Source organism: Canis aureus, chromosome 38 (genome assembly GCF_053574225.1).
Source record: "Canis aureus isolate CA01 chromosome 38, VMU_Caureus_v.1.0, whole genome shotgun sequence".
NCBI classification, from domain to species: domain Eukaryota; kingdom Metazoa; phylum Chordata; class Mammalia; order Carnivora; family Canidae; genus Canis; species Canis aureus.
Genome location: NC_135648.1, coordinates 3,538,085 through 3,561,638, shown reverse-complemented (window position 1 = coordinate 3,561,638; position 23,554 = coordinate 3,538,085). Strand labels below are relative to the sequence as shown.

The window sequence follows — 23,554 nt, the reverse complement described above, 5'->3', positions numbered from 1 at the left end:
GTGAGGAGCCCGGCGTGGGGCTCGATCTCACAGCCCCGAGAACCACAACCTGAGCTGAAATCAAGGGTCAGATGCTTAACTGACTAAGCCACCCAGGTGTGCCAAGAGTGATCTTTGCAGCTTAAAGGTACTGTTTTGTTACAGCTCAATTATTCTTTATAGTTCTTCTATTTAAATCACTGTGAGTTCTGTCTTCTGATTGGACCCAGACTGCTAAACCACTGCTTTCCTCGGTGCCCAGCACGACAAACAATACACATCAGAGCTCTCCATGCAGCCTTTCCTCCTTTCCCCAGCTAGCCCTGAATAATTTACCTCTGACTTGCTCAAAATCAAAGTGTGGCTCAATGAGGAGGGCCCTAAACCAGAACGCGCTTCTTCTAGTGTCTGATCTGGCCAACTGCTTGCACGTTAATTAATGACATTTCTGAGGACTGGCTGGACACCCTATGGGGACCCTACCTGGTTTGATCCTCTACACTCAACACCAGAGAACTACTTCCAGTCTAGCTCCGGAAGACTTCAGGTTAATTAATCTATTTCCTTTGGTTCAAAAGAAGGATTGTCATTTGTGGTTCTGGCCACTAGAGTCAGAAATCTTTGGGGGACTGATAATTCCTTCAGTGCCCAATAAGACTGAAAAGAAACCAAGGCAGGGGAACTGAACTTCAAAAGCACAGACTTCTATAATGGTACAACTACTCCTGTGCTATTTTTTAACTTAAAAAAAAAAAAAAAAAAAAAGCATGCTGATTAAAGCAGAAAGGGTAAAATAAGCATGTTAACCAAGGAAGTGAAATGTGAAATAAGGAAAAATTAAACACGAAGCCTTCATTTTTTAGGCCTAGTCCTGTTCCATTCAACACCCTTATCATGTCAGTGACTTGGATGAAAATGTTCTTATTAAAGTTACTTAACCAAAAGCTCAGAGGGACAGTTAAGTTGTCACACCCCAGCGTGATGGCTTTATACTGGGTCAGCTCTGCTAAGCTAAAAGTCAACATTCCCTTTTCTGTAGAGCCATGGTGTAGGACTGCTCACGAGAGAAACCTGTGTGGGATCTGGGAGGTGTAAAATGAGCAGGAGCAACCATGCTCTGAAGGGTCATCCCTGGCTAGAGCCAGAAGACCTGGACATCCGGGTACCGGCCAGCCACACGTGGCCTCGCTCTGCTGTGCACCACATCTGGCTCCCCTTCATAACCACCAGCCCTGCTGAACACCCTCAGATCCAGGCCCCTGGTCAGAAGCTTCTCAGCTAACTAGAAGGCAACAGCCAGGAAGAGTCAACAGCCTTCCACAGACCTCTGCCCCTGTCCCATCTGCAATTCTGCTCTGGCTCATAGATGCTCCTGGGGTCCCAAGAACTCTTGACTTATAAGCCACACCTGGGCTGGCTAATGACTACTCTAGGGTCTTGTCTGGACCTTTTACTTTCTGGCTTCAGCTGCAAAGGTGTAGGTCCAAATTTGAGAACAACTTCAATAGGCCTTGACACTCTCAGTGCCTACTTCCCTACTGAACTCTGATTCATTAAAAATAATAATAATAAAATAAAAAAATCGAGCATTCTGAATAATGAGTTCAGAAAAGTTATATCTCACGTAACAACAACATATGTAAATTCTTGTATTGAGGCTAAAAAATAAAATAGCAAGAACTGCAGAAATAAAGAATGAGTAAAAAAAAAATCTGGATTATTCTGTTTTTTTTTTTCCAACTAAAATGTAGGTACCTAAACATCCTAGCATAATAAATATATGTATAAATTATCATTGCTTTTGTAATAATACTTTAAGTCGATCTGTGACCAAAATTAGATTAAAAAGTCCAATTTTTAAACACACACACACAAATCTGGTTTAGAGACCATCATATAATCCTAAAGATTCTGGACAATAAATTCACCACGACCTAGGTAGGACCTTAACACAGTTTGTTAAATAAGCAAAATATAGTATCATCTTTTTCTTTACAAATGAATGCAAAACTGAGCATCATGAGGGTAGAGTTATCTCTACATCTTACACTGAGAAGACAGCATCTGGGAAACTATATTAAATTCTAATATATCTTAAGGGGAAAGAAATTATGTGTTCTAAAATCAGGAAGTCTAGGTAAAAATATAATGAAGAATGGCTTCGGGAACTTTAGGGAAATAAGATCTCCGTATTTGTGGCTCCAGAGACGAGAGCTAGGATCAATGGACAAAACTCACATAAACACAGTGAGGAGCATGGTCACAGCGATCAGGGCAGGGGGCAGAGGCATCCTGCGATGGGGGAGGCTGGACCATGTGGCCACCACAGTGCTTCAATGTTATAAAGTCCCAGGACTTTAGAGGTCACCTGGGGCTTGGGGAGAGGGAAATAAGGGGTCCTCGCTGATGGGCACAGAGCTCCTATTCTGAACAATGAAAAAGTTTTAGAAAGTGGTGATGGCCGCACGACACGGTGAGTGTGATTAATGCCATGAGTTCATACGCTTAAAATTATTACAGTGGCAGGACACCTGGGTGGCTCAGTCGGCGAAGCATCTGCCTTTAGCCCAGGTCGTGATCCCAGGGTCCTGGGATTGAGCCCCATGTCATCGGGCTCCCTGCTCAGGGGGGGAGTCTGCTTCTCCCTCACCTGCTGCCCTTCCCCCTGCTCCTTCTCTCTCTTCTCTCCAGTAAATAAAATCTTTTGAAAAAATTATTAAAATGGTACATTTTATATTTTGCCTCAATATAAAAAAAAAAAACAACCCATGACTCTATTATTCAAGGGGAGAGATGCAAAAAATTTAAATTTAAAATGTAAGCTAATAAAAGAGGAGCCTGTTACTGATGTGGTGAAGGCATTTCTTTTGGATGGGAAGAAAGCACCGCGCCACAAAGGAGTTTTCTGAAAGCGAATGCTGGGGGAGTCCAGTGTTTCATGAAAGCCATCAGCAATTATGTATTCTGCGGCAACGCCAGTCACACCAGAGGGGTTCCTTAGGGGCAGAAACGGTCCCTGAGAAAAGCTCATTTGTGAATGTTACCATGTTATCATGATGATAAATGTTCTTACTGATGATGAAATGAGATATACCGTTTAGAATAAAGTCCTCCTTCATCAACTCCTAACACACAAATTTACATGTACAGAGACCAAAAACACCCAATTTAATACACGAGGGGGAAAAAAGGATCTAGATGCCTGGGACAGGACTGGCAAAGCTTCATACCTTTGTTCATAAATGCAGGCTGCTGAATTCTGACAGATGAGCAAGATATCCACGAGATACCTACAACCAGAAAATCTGCTGTATGGATTTTTTTTCCCCCTGGGGGGACAGGGGTTGCCAAATAGAGCTCAGGGTCATGAGTTCAAGCCTCACATTGGGCGTGGAGCCTACCTTAAATTTAAAAAAAAAATTAATTCACTTACAAATTTAAGATTTTTTAATGTTTTCCACCCCTCCCCCACCAAAGAGCATGTTTCTTCTTAAAAGTGAAGGGAAGGAAAAAGGTCATACCATACTTATACTAATTGAAAGAAATCTTTGAAACAGAAGAACGTCTAGAAGACAGACTACCTGATTCCAAGATTATTTTATTAAGCTACACTAAATAAGACACCATGATTCTAGCATCAAGACAGACAACTGGATGGATCGAAGAGAATAAAGACTTCAAAACAAACCACACAGCGAGGGACAAGAGATTTTCAACAGAGGTACTTCAGCTGAGAAAGAACAGTCTTTTCACCAAATGAGTCTGGAACAACCGGACACCTGTTTGCAGGAGGAAAAACAGAAACTTTGACATATCCCTCTTCTTAAAAAAACGAATCAGAGTAGATTATACACCAAAATGTGAAGCTCAGAAGAAAATCTTTGCAACCCTGAGTTAGCCAAAGATTTCTTAGAGGACACACAAAAAAACTGGTAGTTTGGATTTCACCAAAAGTAAACTCTGTCCTTCAAAAGACACTATTAAGAGAAAAGTCCAGCTAGACTTGGAGAAAATATTTGCAAACCACACAGCTGATAAAGGATAGGTATTCAAAATTTGCAAAGAACTCTCAAAACTCCATGAGAAAACAAAACACCCCAATCAAAACTGGGCTAAAGACTTGAACAGATGCTTCACAAAAGACAGACGAATGGCATCTGAGATGAAAAGATGCCCAAGGTGATTAGTTACTAGGAAATGCAAATTAAAGCCCCCATGAGATACTAATACACATCTATCTGAGGGGCTAAAATTAAAAAAAAAAAAAAAAAAGCCAACGATACCAGATGTTGGCAAAGATTTGAAGGATTTAGAGGTCTCAAACTCCACTAGTGGTTCTACCGCTTGGGAAAAGTGTGGCTGTTTCATTAAAAAAACAAAATCGGGGTGCTTGGGTGGCTCCGTTGGTTAAGTGTCTGCTTTCGGCTCTGGTCATGATCCTGTAGTCCTGGGATCGAGCCCCACGTCAGGCTCCCCTGCTTCTCCCTCTCCCCCTACCTGGCTCATTCATACTCTCTCACACACACACTCACGCTCTCTCTCTCAGATAAATAAAATCTTTCAGAACAAGAATAACTCCCCTCCCAAGAAAAAACCCACCATATAATCAGCCATTCTACTCCTAGGTATTTACCCAAGAAAAATGAAAGTGTATGTCCATATAAATACTTGTAGTGAACAGTCACATAAACTTTTGTAAAAGCCCCAAACTGGAAACCACCAAAATGTCCACCAACATTCGAATGGCCAAGCACAATGAGTTATACTCATACAGTGGAATACCATTTAGTAATAAAAAGGGATAAGCTATTGCTACATACAATGACAAGTAAGGATTCTTAGAATAATTACAATGAATGAAAGAAGCCAGGCCAAGAAAAAGGATACGCTGTATGACGGTACACAAAATTAAAACAAAAAACACCACAAAACACACACACACACACACACACACACACACACCACAAACTCATCATAACAATAGAAAGGAGATCCTTAGATCAACTATACCTCACAATAAAGCTATTATAAAAAATACATCAAATCGATAGCCTGTTTGGGCTACGTTGTTAAAACTTTGGGCAAAGTCCTTCCTCTCAACCAAGGAAAGGTTGACTCAAGGCCATGAGTGGCATCTGCAATGAGCTGGCTTTGTATGTATACGGTGCCGCTGTGGAAAACAAAAACAAAACCACCCCCCTCCCAGGAAATTCTTCCTTTTACAAAATGCAAATGACAGGGGCATTCACATCCCTCAAGCCCAGCTCTGATGCAATCTGTTTCTTGAAGCCTTTCCTTATCACTCAAGTAGAAAGTGATTATTCCCTCCTGTGAATCACCATAACACGCAAGTTAATTTTCAGGTATCGAGTACATTTTTCCATCCACCCATCACACTTTTATTAAATGATGCATCTAGGCCAGACGCTGGCTTGGTGCTAGAAATACGAAAGGGAGCTGGGCACGGTTCTTCCCCTGCAAGAGCCTCATCATCTACTGGCAAAAGACCTTTTTTTAAGTGACAGTAACACACTGTACCACTTGTTTCCACAAACATTTAAAAGTACAACAGGAACCCAGAGAAAGAAATTCATGTTGTCAGACACACGGTCTTGTGCCTCAGTGATCTATTTCCTTCTAGACTAACAGTCTCAGAGAAGGAGGGACCACGACCTACTTTAGTCATCCACTGAATCACCCAGCACAGCACCTGGCATGAGTGTTTTCACATTCGTTACATTTCCTTGAATGAACAGAAATCCCATTTCACAGGCATCCACTCTTTGATGAGAAGACAGGGCCGCCATGTTGCCAACTTGTCAGTTGAGTCCCAACCTTTATCCGTTTTGTTGACCAGAGCAAGTCATTTGACTCTAGGTTCCCCCAAATCCCAAAGGAAGAGCTAACACCCATTCTGTCACTGAAGAAAACAGGAAGGAGGTAGGGGTGGGGTGAGTGGGGCTTGGTCAGCAGAGTCCAGGACACCAGAGTAACCCTGGTGAATCAAGGTCCTGCTGTGGGCCCAAGGGGGGCCCTGGCGCTCCGTACTGTGACCACCAGGTACTCCTCTGCCCAGGGAGTACACATCTAATCTCTACAGGAATCCTATTGGTCTCATTGTGAAGGCAATTTCCAGGGACTATACGTGTCTTTCTGCTTTCCCCAAAGGTCACAACCCCTCTATCTGTGCTGTTTCTGAGGTGGAACAGATATGCAAGTATGACATTTCAGTTGAGATAAAACTAGCACAAATTAGAAAAATCTCAAAGTACAACCAAGGGATTGGGACTAGACACCAAGTAGAAATCCTTTGTAGTTTCTAGACAGTGCAATTGAACCGAAGAAGAATCTTCCTCAAAATCTTAGAGATAAGGGAGACTGGCTTCTTGTACTTACACATATGGAACCAACAGGTCGCAGAAGGGAAAAGTAGTAGAAATTTCTTTGAATTTACCTGGCTCCACCGGCCCGACAGCTCCAGGGGACAACAGGTGAGGACGGGACTCTTACCTGTAGATAGGGTCCTGCATCACCAGCATCTTGCTCTCATCCCATGTCCACTCCTTTTTCTGCAATAAAAGAAGCTGTAAATGAATAAGTTAGGCTTGTCCTCCGCTACAGAACCAGGGCACACGGTGCGCTACTAATATGTATGCAAACACATGCACCAGCTCCCGGCCTGACGACTTCTAAGAGGTCTGGAGCTGAGTGCTCCAGGGGACAAGTGGCAAACGTCATGTCTGGTCTGTTCAGGTTCCTTCCAGCACTTCAAGGACAGTGTCTCTCCAGGGCACACAGGACAGGTGGGAGCCGGGGCCACCCGAGGACCAGAAGCGCACTCCAAGTCACAGTTTCATGGAGCAATCACCAAGGGAAGACGCAGAGGCGATACATCACTCATCACAGAGGAGTGGGAGAAGCAGGAGGAACAAAAGGGAGGAGGCTGAGCTGTGAAGGATGCTGTCAAAAGCAAAAGGAAATGCAGCTCCCACCCTCTCTTCCTTAAAGGGGAGAACGTGGGATTCAAGCCTGGTGAGGTACCTAGTACATCTGTAGTTACCCAGGAGGACAGTCCTGCTGGCTGTGGACCTAACTCAAAGGAGATCTCCCCTGGGTTGCTGGGGATGTGGACAGGGATGGGAATGGGACGAGGGGTGGGGTGGGATTCAGGGGCCATACAAGAGATGAGGTGCTTGATGAGGTGAGTACCCCCCCCCAAGTGTGTTGAGGAAGCAGTTGGTCAGTGGCCACCACGGCTCCCAGGACCCACCTCCAGGTGCAGGGACAGGCCCCCAGCTGGGGCCAGGGGGAGACTCTACTCAGGCCCTTCCGAGACATGAAACAGCTTTACTCACACACAACGCTGGCAGACACGGCCACCCACCCGTGCCATCTCATCCCCCAGTTTCAATCCCAATCCAGCCCGCAGAGGTGGATTTTCCACAGGTTGACAAGCATTCAACATCAGATGCTGTTTTTACAGACAAGAAAACTCAGGCTCCGAGAACTAACTTTTCAAAAGTCGCCTCCCTAAGCGTGGCTACTCACTGCCCTGCACGATTTTAACGTACGAATGGCCCGTTTGGAGCAAACACAGAAACAAGGAGACCCCATCTTTTTCTAAGTGAGAACCCTCCAGATGTATAAAGACAGCCAACCCTCTTCTTGACACCAAATCATCTCAGGCTTTGCGAACGCTCCTCGCCAGACAAGTCCCTGGCTGACCCTCTCTGGGTACCCGCATCACTTGCCAGCGTCCCCCCCTCGAACCTGGTACTCTGGCCTGAATCCCTCACTGATTTACACGTGGTGGGATCTGCAGAGGCACGTTCGTGTCTACGTTCCAGCTGTGATACCCCTCTTAGCCCAGCAAGGACGGGTTGATAGTATTTTTTAGCTGCCTTATAACCTTATAACTGGCACACATTGGGCCAGTTTCCAATGGACACATTGAGATTTTTCAGGGGCACAGCAACTCATGCCTGTTTTAAACACGCAGTATACGTGTTCGCCATGGGAATTCTCTTAAGAGCAAAATAGGATGCTTGAAATATGGTTTGATTTGGGGGCAAATTGAAATATAAATATTAAATAATTAAATGTTAAATTCAATCACATTTCTATCTATGACCACGTATGTCGCCCAAAGTCTTCAGTCAATTCAGGTAGCAATGTTCAGAAAGCACCTCTTCTCTGCTGTTGAGCCCATTCATTTGGATTTTTATTTCAGCAGCCGTAGGTTTTAGGTTCTATTATTTCCATTTGGTTCTTCTTTCTTCTATTTCTTTGCTGAGACTTTCTAACTCTTGTGTCAAGAGTGTAACTGCTCACGGAAGTATTTTTATGACGGCTGCCTTAACAGCCTTGTCAGACAAATCCAACATCTGTCATCTCGGTATTGGCATCTCTTGACTCTTTTATTCAATTTGTTCTTTTATTCATTTTATTCATTCGAGATTTTCCTCAATTTCTGGTATGTAATTGAGTGACTTTCAATTGAAACCTGAACATTTCAGCAGATACATTTAAAAGAGATACCAGCATCCATAGAGGATATCCTGATCAAAAAAACAAACTTTTCACCTAACTTATTTTCCTTTTCTGAAAATTGGATTAAAATCTAGTCCTCAAAAAAAAAAAAAATCTAGTCCTCTTCCTTTAAAGATTTTGCACTAATCCTTGGATGCATCCATTAACTCTGTGAAGGGATCAGAACATTATCAAGATAAGCCAAAGGGTCTGGGGTAGAGTGGACTCTCCAGTATCCTTTCTATGCCACCATCTTTCAAATAAGACCCTGTAGAGGTCCCAGCAAGGTGTCCCCCCCTAGTTTACAGCCCAGTCAAGACTAGAACCAAGTCCTAATTTGTAGACCAGTGTGGGTCCTCTGGTACAACTGAGCTTCAATGCGGCACCATGAACAGTAGGACTCAGAGGGAAGCTCCATGGATCTCAACATTTGGATCGTTCCCTCTTGCTCTGAAATCATTTCATAACCTTCTCTTTTTCAAGTGTTTTGATGTTTTTTTTTCCCCCCTCTAGAACAAAAAGCACACATACAAATGACCCCTTCCTCACTTTCTACCTAGAAATAAATATTCATGGAAGGGAAAATTTTTAGGAAAAGCTTTTAATGAGAGAAGGAAAACAGGAAGAAAAACTAAGAACCCACCACCTTTGTGGGGTTATAAATCAAAGTTGGCATCAATCAGGGGATAGCAATTTATTAATGAAGAATACCCACAGCCAAACTTAGTTTCACTATCTTGAGAAACACACACAGCTCCCACTTACACTTGAGGCCATTTTTTTTTGTATAAATGCTTAGAAATAGGGCAGCCCGGGTGGCTCAGCGGTTTAGCGCTGCCTTCAGCCAAGGGCGTGATCCTGGAGACCCAGGATCGAGTCCCATGTCGGGCTCCCGGCATGGAGCCTGCTTCTCCCTCTGACTGTCTCTGCCCCCAACCCCCCCCCGTGTGTGTGTGTGTGTGTGTGTGTGTGTGTGTGTGATCTAAATAAAAATCTTAAAAAAAATAAATAAATGCTTAGAAATAAAGGTCTTGGGAGTCTTGGAGACTACATGAGGAAATTTCCAGTTTTGCTACCCACTGTCCTGAGTGGGCTGTGGTCTCCAAGTTATGCCCGAAAATGAAGACATTTCAAGTCCAGATGGGAGCCATGAGGGGAAGCAAGGAGAGAAGAGAAGAGAGAAGACAAGAGGGAAGGACACGGGTGAGTCCCTGAAGCTGTCAGCACCTCTTCGAGGCAAAGAGTACTTCACGGCCACATTTACCACCTACAGCCCAGGATGGCCAGCAGGACGCCCAGAGCCTCCTTCAACCGGAGGTCCAGGCTCAGGTAGGGCCTCACCCCCACCGTTGAGAGTCCACGCAGTAACGCAGTGAGGCCTGCAAGCGAGGCCCAGGGGGAGGAAGACCCGTCCCCTCACCAGCTCCGCATATAGAAAAGGAATGGGAGTGGACACGGGGTGCCCCTGGGGCGACTGGCCAGCCTGCTGCCAGACTCCCACCCTGCGCAGGTAGGTGCGTAACTCCGCCCTGCGTCCCCTTTGCACCTACCAAGGACACTCACAGAATCGTTGAGCCTTTCAGGAGGCCTCTGAGCTAGGGTTTGCTAACCTGTCTCTCTCTCTCTCTATTCCCCGTCCTTCCCTCATCAGTCTCCCCTCCGCCACCTCCTTCTTATGAATTCCTTACTCCAAGGTAATTAAAAAAGCCAACGAGATAGTGTAGCTTAACTTGAGTGAAGGCCCTGCGTCATGTTATTGGCTAGTCAAAACCTTCTGGAGAATGGAAGCTGTCCTCACAAGAACATGCCCTAAGACCTCCAATTACTGGGAGTTCAACCAAGGGCCCCAGCTGCGGTGTTCTGAACCATCGCTGTGGTGAGAGCCCTGCTTCTGGGAGGCTCCAGGCCAATGAGGAGGGTGCAGGGATGCCCGGGCAGGATGTCATTCCTGGGACACACAAGAGCCCCCCTGTCCCCCCACCCCCATCATGGCTCTGGCCCCAGAACGCCCTGATGACCTTGCCACACCTTCCTTGGAGCACCCTGCCCTCTAAGACACTGTCCCTCACCCTCCCCTCCCTTCCCTGCTCTCTCCTTCCCTTGGAATCAGACCCACAGGGAAATGTGACAGCTACCCCAGCCTCACCCAGGGCCTCCACACCTTCTCTCACAGGCATTTAATCCCGTCTTGGCATTTGCTTTTTGGAGGACCTAGAATAACACAAAGCGAGAAAGGAAAGATACAGGCAAGTCATTTTTAGCTGCTTCATTTCCTGTGCTCACAGGACCTTCTCCAGTGGATACAGGAGAGAACAGTCTTCCTTTCATTTAATAACGTTTCTATAATGCTTCCTTCATGTTATCAAAGTTGCTCGCAACCTTAAAAGATAAATACTAAGACTCAGATGTTCATTCACTTCTCCCCAAGTTCACCTAGTCTGGTGGTAACGAAACCCCTGCACCCCACGACCTCCTTGCTACTCCACATGATAGAATCAGACAATGGCAGTCTCCACCACCTGCCAGTGGTAAAGGGCTTGCAGTGTTTGCTCTTAGAAGACCACTGAATGGGGTAAGCACATCCTTTATCTAATGAGTGTGGATGGCCAGTCCTCTGCAGAAAGCTACAGCCATCCTGACATTCCAAAATCTGCGGGCAGGGAATGTGGCGTGGGAATTATTAGGTCAGAGGTAGGTCTGCCAAAAACAGGAAAGTGAGTCGGGGTAATTATCATAGCCATCCTGTCTCCCTTTAGAGCCCAGAAATGGATAGGGCATCTTTGAAGCTCTTCCCCAGGAACCCAAACATGGAGGAAGGATTTGCACTGGCATTTTGCTTCCCAGGCACATCACAAAGTCTGTCAGCTTTACCGTGACTCCTGATCCTGGCAGCAATGGGGATGTCTCAAGAAACAACCAACACACAACACAATCTTGCAAAGGCCTTATTAACTCAGCGGGACAAGTTCTCCCAGCTTCCAGACAGAACAGGATTAGTCTGAAAATATAGCTATCTCTCATCTTCAGGTATCACCCATGGTATGGAATACACATTTCAAAACTGAAGTGCTCATAAATCCTCACACAATGTACACAATTCCTAACATGCAGGTTTTAAAACCAGCAGAAAATAAGGAGGCCTTAGCAACATAACATGGTAGAAAGAAGACTGGACAAAGTTTAGTCCTGTCCCCATCAGTAACTACGTGGGTAACCCTGGGACAGTCACTGGGCCACTCTCGTCCTCGGTTTCCAAAGTCTAATCAGCCAGGGGAGCAGACCAGATCGTTTCTGAAGTTTTTTTCTCTTGAATTCTGGTTCTATAATCCTAAGCGCCTTCTTTTCTTACCCAATGAGACCTGAGTTCTGTGTTCCCATAATGACTAACACTTTGGGCAGGAAACCAGTTTTCCTGCGATGTGATATCCTGGTGACAGAGTACAGGCCAGAGGTTCAAGATCTTGGATTGATTAATTAATTAGGCATTTCCTAACGAGTAGCTTTTCTCCAAGCAACCTGAGGAGATGAGTATACACACAGCAACCCAGTAGTGCTAAGAACCTCCTTATGTGATCAAGACAGACCCAATTCAAACCTTGACTTCACCTTTGATGGAATGTCAGGTCTTGGGCAAGTTGCTCAATCTTTTCTCACAAAATGAGCAAAAAAGAATGGCACCTACTCACAAGGTGGTTGTGACTAGTAAGTATAAGGTGCATCAAACAGGCCCGGCAAATGGCAGGTGCTCAGCATTAGCGTTAGTTAGCTACCATTGTCAGCTGTTCTCATTACCATCTTAGCATGTAATTACTTTCATGAGTGTGGTCCCTCTGGTCTTCTACTTTCCCAAACAGATGAAATAGGATTAGAGGGAAGACATGGTCCCTGCCCCTAAAGACTCAGCCCATGGGGGAAAAGAGATAAATAACTCTAATGCAGTTATGGAGGAGCTATAATAGACCTACATATGCAGACAATGTCATTAAAAATAATTTTGCTGGAAAAGATCCATGTCTAATACCCTCACGGATCCTATTCAGTTCCTTGAACATGGTAGACGCACAATGAATAGTTTTTAACGACAACGATGGAGCCTTTCTAGAATGTTAGGAGAGCCTCAGGAGATCCCAACTAAGTTACTGGTTTATAACAGAGACCACATGAAACGGAGGCCTTTCAAGTCCTTTCATAGAAAAATCCTTTGGATGAAGTTCAAGACTAATCTTTCTTATTCGGAAGTCCACTCCCTAGCAAATAGTGCTATAGTGTGATTCCAGGATTATAAGTAATCATTATTATGTGCACAGTAAAGCTAATTACGTGGGCCTGGCTGGGAGTTGAAGAAAATGTACTGATTGGGAGATGACAAAGCCACTTAATAGTGGGGTTCACACCACAAATATAAACCAAGAGTCCTAGGAATTTGAGATTCATTATCTGCTGGCATCAGTTCAAGATGACAGCATTTTTAGATGCTTGTTAATATAACCAAAAAAGATTTTTTTTTTTCATCTCAGTGAGAGATGATCACAAAATATTTGGCTACTGCCTACACTGGAATCAAGCACCTGTAGACTAGGGTCTCTGAGCAAGTCCTACTCAGAATCCCACTGAAGGCCTTTGAATACCAACTTCCACTGAGGCCTTTCCAAGCCTAGGAAAGGCTCTTATTGTGTCTCTAAACGGGCAAACTGACAGGAGGAGACAGAGGGAAGGAACGTCATAGCCAAAAGTAACCAACAAGACTGCATTTGATCCCATTGCTAAGTACTCAGTTCTTCCTGAATTGAGGACATCATCACAAATCACGTTCACTCGTCCAGCTAGCCAACAGCCGCACTAACTGAAAACACACCACATGGGCCAGGTGCCCGAGGAAGTGCTAGGCTTACAACAATGGCCATTGCCCATTAAAAAGTTCTTGGGAGAGCAGGGAACTCCTGTAAACACACTTCTCTCCTCCGGCCAGGAAGCATCCCACCATTCACCAGGCATAGGCAGGCAGGTGGGCCCCATCCTGCCCTAGAGGATCAGGCGGCAACAGTGCACCAACCCTCTTGGCTTCCAGAGTCTGCTTCGTCTATAGCCCAGGAGGCTCTCAAGGACCTAAGTAAGGACAGGTGCACGATATACACATCTACGAGGAGCAGCGAAGGGCATGGTTCCAGAGCTAGTGCAGAGCACTCAGTTGGCTAAGTGGAAATGATCACCTAATCCAACTCTTGAGGGACGCCTGGGTGGCTCAGCAGGTGAGCATCTGCCTTCCGCCCAGGGTATGATCCTGGAGACCCAGGATCGAGTCCCACATCGGGCTCCCTGCATGGAGCCTGCTTCTCCCTCTGCCTGTGTCTCTGTCTCTCTCTCTGTCTCTCTCATGAATAAATAAATAAAATCTTAAAAAAAAAGAAATCCAACTCTTGAGAGCTGAAGCTCAAAGAGGCCAAATAACCTGCCCATGACCACATAGCCAGGAAGGGAAGAGCCAGGACTAGGACCTGGGTCTTCTCAGCCGTGGGCTCCTTCCAGCACGCACAGTCACCCAGTGAAGATCAAAGTGTTTGCGGGAGGAGGAGGGTCTAGTCAACATTTTGACCAACGAGGGCAGCACAGACCCTGACTAATCAGTTGCGAATGTTAGGCTGGACCGCTACCGGTGCCCATGGCAGAGTATCAGCCATGAGTTTTTCTTCACCCTCAGCTACCAGACACGAGCTCTAGTTCTTAACCTGATGAGGATGGCCATCGCCCAAACCTGCAGGCTGTTCCATTTCCATGGAGACAAGCATGGCGCGTCTCCACCTGGCCCCTCTCAATCCTGTAAACAGAGACAGGCAGACCGTGAGGCAGTGTCAGCACACTCAGGTACCAGAGGCCGGTCACGTGGGAACAAAACGACGCAGGGGCTGATTGCCATGAATGTGCACACACCTGTCTGAGGCGACATCAACGAACACTGTGATTACAGGCATTACCCGAATCACAACCACGCCTGAAACGGACACCAGGAAGAGGTGGAGAAAACAAGATTGGGAAGCTTCCCGTTCCCAGGCCTGGCATCAGAAGAATCAGATCGAGGAAAGACCTGTTAGATCACCTCTTTTGTGGGCCAGCTGGAGGGGGAGCCCACAGTAGCAATTACCAGGGAGGGAGTTTCAAAATGAGTCACAAAGTCCCCCGGGGCTCCCTGGGGAAGATGCTTCTCCAGCTCAGCTCTCATCACCCAGTGGAAGGAGGCTGGCTTCTCCGCCAGGTGACACCTCAGCACACAGGTGTCCTTACATATGGCACCATGTTGGGCAAAAATATTTAAGGCTCTCCAACATCAGTCTTTTGCACATGCAGTGGGGGGATGATGCTGCACGTGGTACACGATGCCTCCGGGACACACTGAGAGGGGGAAATAAGACTGTCCCCCTGAAAGGCAAAGCCACGAAGTTCCATCCTCATGGATCAAATCAGAGGTATGCTAAGTTACCTGAAAGGGACGGAACAGGCCCCAGGACAGCACCTTGAAGGGGCACCCAACTGAAAGATGATGCAGCCGGGGGTGTGCGTGCATGGGGGCGGAGGGGAGGGCACGATTGTCAGCTAGGAGGGCACGGAGGTCAGTGCCGGAGGCAAACCCTGGCTGAGCCTGTCGATCAGACCCCAGGACAGCATGTGCCCGACAAGGCCCCTCCGAGCATCCCGGGACCCGTTCACCATGGAGCCAGAGCCCAGGAAACCCACCCGCCACACAGCGGGCCGACCTGCACCGTTACCCCGTCTCATGCTCACCGAACCCCCTCTAACAACCTGCCTTCCCACATCACTTGGCGCAGAGGAAACGGCTTCTCAGGCTCATGAGGCTAACGTGTGAGCATCTGGCGTGGGCAACCGTGCACGGTCTCAAAGTGAATGATGCAGCCGGCGCTCCAGTGGGCACATCAGCCCCTCCTGCGCTCCGGCGGGAGAGCCGGCGGCCCGGGCTCCTACCTCCGAGACGGGGGAGCGGGAGTCGGGGGCTCTGGAGGGCTGTCGGCCTAGCACCCGGCGGGGAGCGGCTCAGTGAGAAGACTGGGTGTCGCGGAGCCTGCCCCCGTGTCCTCGAGACCTTCCCAGGAGGCCTGACCAAGGGATGCACCGAATGGGCGTGGGGGCATCTTGGAACCTGGAAGGTGCCCCCGAACCACAACCACGACTTCATCACACAGGACGTGAGGGCCCAGAGCCACCGGTCCCCTGTCACGCGGAGGGCTGAGTGAAGCTACGTGACACACGTGACAAAAGCCGGGCAGGACTCAGGCCGGCTGCCTCTGTCGTGAGCTTGGGTTGCACTGGCCCGTGGTTTTTCCCGAGGGTACCTCTCGCTTTTAAATCCACATGGTCATCATCCGGGATTTAACTGGCTTCAGCGACTCTCCTGCCCAGGGACCCTCAGGAGGACGATATTCCAAAGACTGTCATGCGGTTGCCTGTGTGCACACGCGTGGTGGTGGGGGGGGGAGCAGAAGAGCCACCCCCACCCCCTATCCCCGGAGCAGGAACAAGACGGGGACTCTGGTCCCGCCGTGGAGGCTAATAAAGCCAAAACCAGTGAACCTTGTGAATTTTTATTTTTATTTTTTTATTTATTTATTTATTTTTTTTTTTTTTTGAACCTTGTGAATTTTTAAAGAGTTCTTTCCACACAACATATCCTATTCGATCTTTTTCCTGTATACTCCCGACCTCATCGCCGTGCACATTCTAGAAGTACCTCCAAAGATGCTCAGGGAGCACAGGAGCACAGGTTTTGGGTCAACACACGGGAGACCCTTGTCAATGGCCATTTGTCCAGAGGAAACAAGGGGCTCCCGGAGGAAGCAGCCAAGCCCCGAGCACCGCGTGGTGTCCAACTCTCCGCGAGGAGGACGAGCGCGGATTCAAACGCCTGGATCGGCAGGACGACTACCCTTCCCCTCTCAACTACTTGATTCTCCGACCTCACGTCCCCCGCGACCGTGCGCTTGTCCTCACGCTCCGTAACGCCCCCACTCAAGGTTCGCCTTCAGTCCCACCTGAACTAACAGCATCTGGGTTTGGAACCGAAGGCAGCCTGCGAGGTGCGGACGACGCTGCTGCGCGAGGTGCCACCACCAGCTCGTATAAAACAAAGCCGTCACAGATTAAAAGGGCATCAGCAGGGTCAAGAAATAGAGGAGCAAAAACACTTCTCCTGTTTGCTCAACCCTCCAAGGCCCCTTCCAGTTCTTTCCGGAAACATACGCTGACTCCCCTCTGCCAATACGCACACCGAGCCTTTCCCAGGGGTTGCCCTCATTCTCCCACCGCACGTACAAGTGACACGCAAACAGCCACACATCTCAGCAACACACACTCGCTTGTGTCACCCCAGCTCAGAGGAATGTCCCCCACTTAGTGGCTCAGCCCTTCCTCCGCTCCCCCCCATCCTGGCCCCAGCCCAGCCTTCCTCACACCAAACAGCAGCAGTGGACAGGCCTGGAGGGGAATATTCCAAGAAATGCACTGAAGCGATAGCACAGGACACACAGGGGGGCCGGACGCCACCTCACGGGGGACGGAGGGTCGTGCCTGGGACGGAAGGGGACAGCTGCTGACAAAGCCTCCTCATCCACTCCCTCGCCAAACGCTCTTATACTCGTCATCACTTTGAATTTCAAGTATTTCCTAAGATCAAGACTCAAAAGGTCCAGGTAAGAAAATGCAAATACGGTGGCAGGTGGGCCCTGTCGCCCATGGGACGCTGGGACACGGGGCCTTAGGGTTGACGAGGCCGCGGGCCTCTGCCTCATGTGCCTGCGCAGCTGCTGCCGCCCGACACCGGTGCTGGTCCCAGCCCCTGCTCCCCACACGAGGAAGGACGCTGTCCAGAGAGCGGCCTTGCGGGACGAGGCCCCCCACACCCCGTTTCCTGCTCCCCTTCTACCAGCTTCTGGTTCAGAGCCCCTTACCTTCTTCTTCTTCTTCAGAATCACTTTCACTCCATCCACGGAAACCATAATGCTCACCTTCTTCTTCTTGATGTTCTTGGCTTTAAACTCATACTGCAGGGGAGGGAGAGAGAGAAGCACACTCCAGTTAGGTCAGCGCCCCTGCGTGGCCCCACCCAGCTCACGACCTGGGAAAGGGGGCCGCCGACGGGTTCCTGGGGGACGGAAAGGCAGGTGGGTGTCTCGGGGTCGGCACCCGGCCACCAGGGGCAACCAGGGGACGGGTGTAAACCACTCTAATGAGATGAAGACAGAGCCTGCTTTCAAAACCTCATCAGAAACCCAGAACCTTCCCTCGGAAACTCATCCTGATGTTGAACGACCTCCACGGCCAGGTTTTCCCTGTGTCTACCCCCAAGCTGTGGAAACTCAATTCCATCTTCAATGAAGATTATGAAGAACTGGAACAGGTCTTCAACTCAGGGCTGGATTTGTTTTTCTACATCTTAAAAAATTATGAATTCTTACTCTCTATAAGCCCCAAATTCCTTTATTTGTAGGTCAGTTTCCAAGCCTACCCACAGCTCTATTAGCCTGAAAGATTCTAGAGAGTATTCTAGAAAGGTTCTAATGACACAACCCCTATGGCTGCTTCAAACATCGCCCAAGGCCACCCACGGACTCTGGCCCCCTTCCCATCCCCAGACATCTTCCATTACGTTTGCTCATTCCTAGCTATTTCTTATTCCTGTGCAGGCTGGTAAAATTCTACTTTAAGATTTTTATTTATTTATTCATGGGAGACACACAGAGAGAGGCAGAGACACAGGCAGAGGAAGAAGCAGGCTCCATGCAGGGAGCCCAATGCGGGACTCGATACTGGGTCTCCAGGACCCCGCCCTGCACTGAAGGCGGCGCTAAACCACTGAGCCACCGGGGCTGCCCAAAATTCTACATTTTTAAAAAAAGATTTTATTTGTTTGAGCATAAGCGAGCAAGAGAGCATGGAGGGAGAAGGAGAAGCAGACTCCCCACTGAGCAGGGAGCCCAACGGGGCTCGATCCCAGGACCCTGAGATCATGACCTGAGCCGAAGGCAGACGCTTCACCGACTGAGCCCCCCAGGAGCCCCTAATTCTACATTTTCCTCACTGAGCTTCATTCTGAACACTTATCTGACTTGTTAAAACCATTTTCATCTGGTCCCCATCTCGGTAGTGACCCCCACAAATTTACCTGTCAAGCTAATGAAACATCTGGCCTACAGGCTAAACAATAAGAACACACAACCCAGAGCCAAGATCTCTACTCCAACCCACAGCCCCCCTCCTCTGCGACGTTTGATACTCAACACTCCCTCCCACCACACCACCAGCCAAGCTCGGCGAGGCAATTCTGTGTTGACAGAAATGAACCTAATCCACCCTAATGAGATGAAAACACAACCTACTTTGAAAAAAGAAAACCTCATCAGAAATCCAGAACCTTCTATCGGCCGATCCTTTTAATGCTCCGATCTTAGGGATTCAATCTAGAGCTTCCAATCCGGTGTGCATCCGATCCCTCCCATGGAAACCTGAGCCCATCCTACTCTGTTGCCTGGTTCGGGCCGATGCCCCCTGGCTGGCGGGCTGCCTCCTACAGACCAGGACACGACCCAACTGAAGCAAGGTAGTTTTCTTTATATTGTCAGGGCAGGTTGTGGCTTGCAGCCGATTTGAGTTTCTGGTGACAGCAGCATACATTTCCCCCCCCCCCCCCCACTCTGGTGGTCATTCTTCCTACCCCGTCAATAGCTGCCCTTTTTACCGAGCAGGCTTGAAGGAGAAGCAAACGACAGTGTTGGGCGCCCAGGAGAAAGAAAACATCAAGCTCAGACCTTGCTTCAGAGCAAGTGTGTCTGGCAGCTCAGGAGGAGACACGTGTTGTACGGGAGCGTGGTCAGGACAGGCCCTCAGCCATGCGACAGACCCCTCTGCAGGCAGCGGCTATGAGCCGGCCAAGGCGACGGCGCAGCGGGCGTGCGCTTCGGGACCTGGCTGGGAGCCCCAGGGAGTCCCCGACTGTGCATCCTGCTCAGGTGCAGGGCTCCAGGAACAGAAACTACCCCGGCGGCTGGGGGATGGGGGGCCAGCACGGGGATCTGCGGGTGAGCCAACGCTGGCCCCGGGCCCACTGAGAGAGGTGAGCTGGCGACACTTCCCGGCCACACCTGCAGCCACCTCTGCTCACTTGGGCTTTCACACACCTTCAAGTCACTGAGCTCGGGGCTGCTCCTGCCAGCCAAAGGTGTGCAGAGGGGGCATTTCAAAGAACTCAGGCAGGAGGTAAGAGCCTAAGAGTCCCAGAAACACCAGAGAGGGATGAAACCAGCCCTGTACTGGTCAGTCCTCCATGGCTTGTCTTTGGTTTCTTCCAGAAGGCCACTCATGAGCTCCACGTATTTCCTCCTACTTTTCCAGCAATAACATCAAAGCAGCAAGCATTGGGTGGCCATGCCTCTCTCCCAGCCCTAATTTTAGAGAGCACACTGCCTGCTAAACCATCCTAGATGGCCTCTATTTCCAGAAGAATCTGGCAGCTGATCATCTCTTTGGTCACCTCCCTATGGGTTGCATGGTCTCTGAGATGTTTTTAAAAACTCAAGATGCCCCCCCACCATAGCCCAGGCTGGCAAGAGGCACCCGGCCAGCACCTAGCTGTATATCTCAAACATTATTTCTAGACTTCATGTCTTGACAAGCCAGGCCTTTTTTTTTTTAAAGACTTTATTTATTTATTCATGAGAGACACACACAGAGAGAGAGAGAGAGTCAGAGATACAGGCAGAGGAAGAAGCAGGCTCCATGCAGGGGGCCCGACGTGGGACTCGATCCCAGGTCTCCAGGATCACGCCCTGGGCTGTAGGGCTAAACCGCTGCACCACCGGGGCTGCCCATGCCAGGCCTTTTAATACCCTGATCTTAAGAGGTGAAGATGCAATGAAATGTCCTCCTTGGAATAGGACAAGAGCCTCTCATTCCATTACGGTGCACAACCTCTCCGATGGCTCTTGCAGGCTCTGTGGGCACAGGAGCTGCATGTTCAAAGCATGACCAAATGGCTGCACCGGGATCTCAGGGACGGTGACAGTGCAGGTGTCCCTCCTACAACAGCCGGTGGAATGCTCTGGAGTGCTTCGACTCAAACAGGGGGCAAGACAGGCGTGAAACAGGCCCCGTTACAGCTGCCAGTACCGCCTGAGTGCCACTGAGAAGAGCCCTGGGGCTGGACACATTCCATACCTCCTCCCCCTGCCTGGCGGTCAGGGGTCCCAAACCCTTTCCGACCGACGAGGAAGGACTCAAATTGCAGGTCTGCTGGAAACTACAGAAATCAAAGGAAATCGAGTATCTGAACACGCTTTAATATCTATTATCCCGAAACCGTTGGTTCATATGGCAATTGTGCTTCGCTCGGACAACCGTGTTATTGTGCTCACAGGTGGAGGAAAGAAGGGATGGGGGGTGGGAGAGATGATGGCAGTGACCAGGAGAACAGAGGGAGGGGGCTCACGGGGACGAGCCTCCCCTTTCCCAGGCTGTGCTGCTCCGAGGGGCAGGCCGGCTCAGGAGGAAGCATCTGTGTTCCGCAGGATAGAAATCTAGTCTGCCCAGGCCTGCCAGGGGCCGAGGAACAAACAGGCCTGCCGGTGCCATGGTCTGCGGCTCGGGCCAGCCTCCCACAAGCCCACGCCAGCTCTGGAGCCTGTGCCAATAAGCCTGGCTCTCCGTCAGCATGGCCGGGCTGACCCGATGTATTTGCTTTGCTAGCCGGGGCCCCGCCACAAGGACAGATGAAGCCCTCCAGGACCCGACCTTGCAGGGGACAAAACAATGCAAGTCCTAGAACCCCAGCCACTGACTAGAAGGCCCCTGGTGACGTGCCAGGGTTCGCACACAGAGTCCTGGGGCCTGGTGCTGGGCCAACGGGCGAGGCCCATGGAGGGTGGCGGGGAAGAGGGAGGGGTTCGCTGCAACAGGAGCCAGGAGGACACCACAGGGAGCGAGAGGAACCTGGCTGCAAGGCCGAGGGCGGCCAAGCAAACAGAACGTAACCTGGGTGCCCGGTGCTTCCCTGTCTCCCCTGCCACCTCCCCTGCCCCCCGACCCCAGGTGCCTCCATCCCCCACCTGGGGGTCTGCAAAGGGGAAGCAGGTGTGCAGCTAGTGGGTGAGTTCAGTGAAGACACAAGCCCTGCCTGGGCTGGAGGCGGCCTGCACACCCACAATAGGAGGACCTTCTCAGGAGTCAGGGGGAGGGTCGGGGCTCCCCCCCCAACATACACACAACGGTCTCTGTCCGTGACCACGTCTAACTCCCTGAAGAACCCCTGTGTTTTGTGCAGGGTCCCCAGCTCCTCAGTCACTCTGTCTCCTAACACTTGGCCTAGTGATGCACTCTCTCACTCACAACATCAGAAGCTGGCCCCGTACGTTGACTGGAAAACCCATTTTGCCCCATCCCATGCCCCAGTTCCCCCCAGTTATAAGTCAAGATGTCCAAAGGCGATTTCACTGGGAGAGGAGACTCAGTTTGCAAAAGCTGATAGCGATGCTCTTGCTAGGCCAGCCCTCGGCTCACCTTCAGCTGGGCTCACCGCCTTTCTAGAACGCTTCCTGGGGGCGATGGCAGGGAATGTAACAGTGAGTGAGCCCTGGCAGGGCCACGGGGCATCTTAACCACGTGGGGCTGCTAGTGTCAGTTTCACGAGTGCAAACCCATCTCCACAACCAAACTGTAAGCACCTCGACCAAAGGCGTGGCGGGAAGTCCTTATCAGTCCGCTGCTACGGAGGCAGCAGGATACAGAACCCGGGGACTCCCAGGTCCACAGCTGCATTCCTGACCGGAGCCGAAAGGTGGCAGCGGCCCACTGTCCACTGCTGGATGGACAAACAGAACACGCCGCGACATGGATGAAGCCTGAAGACCTTTCGCTAAGTGATGTAGACTGGCACAAAGGGACGCATCCCGCACGATCCCACTTCCAGGAGGTGCCTGATGTGTAGAGACAGAAAGACGAATGCCGGCTGTCGGGGGCCAGGGGAGGAGTTCGGGGATCGTGGGTACAGAGCTTCCATTCTGGAAGCTGGGAGAGATCTGGGGGTGGATGGTGGTGATGGTGGCACGACAATGCACGCTGTACGCGAATGCCACAGAGCTGTTTTAAAGAATGGCTGAAGTGGAAAATGTTATGTATATTTTACCACAATAAAAAGATAACAATCTGTAAACACTGGACAAAAATACACTTCTCCTCGTGGCAAGTGCACTGGGATTCTGCTTGCACATATTTCTGTCCCCTCTCCCACATGCGCGTTAAACACGCCACACTCTCCCGTGCTTCCGTTTGCTATTTCCTGTGCCTCGGATGCCCTCCCCCCACCATCTGCTTGGTAAACTCCTGCTTATCCTTGAATTATCCTGTGAGCTTCTGCGCGGCGAAGGCGTGCAGGTTCGCTTCCCGTACGCTCCCACGGGGCTGGGCCACCAGCGTGGGCACTGGAGCAATCTGTGATCACTGGGATCACTCGCCACCCATTGGTCGTTCACTTCCCCGCTAGGCCGTGCCCTCCACCCCCGACAACAAGAAACAGGACATTTTTGTATGCAAGAAAGTAGCACCAGGACACACGAGGGTGATAAAGGAGTGTCAAATAAACTAATGAAGTCAGTTGACGGTGGTTATTCACAGACCCTGAGGGAACATGACATTGTCCACGAGGATAAAATAAATATTCCAGAAGTTAATTAACAACTGAAGTTATTACAAACAACCTAGATTCCACTTTTTTTTTAATCATGAGAGATACAGAGAGAGGGAGAGACACAGGCAGAGGGAGAAGCAGGTTCCCGATGTGGGGCTCGATCCTGGGACCCTGGGGTCATGCCCTGAGCCAAAGGCAGACACTTAACCACTAAGCCACCCACGTGTCCGCCTAGATTCCATTCTATGGGCATAAGGACGTTAGGAAGATCTGACTTCCTTAATTCTTCCTTACTCCATAGCACACTGCTAAGCATCTCAATTTTTGCTTGATCCATACTTCATTTAATAAAATAATTTAGCTTCC

At 49.4% G+C, this 23,554-nt stretch overlaps 1 protein-coding gene across 14 annotated transcripts in view; it reads right to left on the bottom strand.

Annotated features, from left to right (window-relative positions):
• NOS1AP (nitric oxide synthase 1 adaptor protein) overlaps positions 1-23,554 on the bottom strand; it is a 277,936-nt gene that overhangs the window by 62,381 nt on the left and 192,001 nt on the right. For 9 of the 14 annotated variants that reach the window (XM_077887281.1, XM_077887279.1, XM_077887287.1 and 6 more), the window contains 2 exons: positions 17,463-17,555; positions 6,490-6,563 (listed from right to left, as the gene is read on the bottom strand). In XM_077887281.1, coding sequence (XP_077743407.1) covers positions 6,490-6,563; positions 17,463-17,555 — 167 coding nt within the window. The remainder of the gene's footprint in view (positions 1-6,489; positions 6,564-17,462; positions 17,556-23,554) is intronic. The other 5 variants (XM_077887282.1, XM_077887280.1, XM_077887294.1 and 2 more) reach the window with 1 other exon arrangement.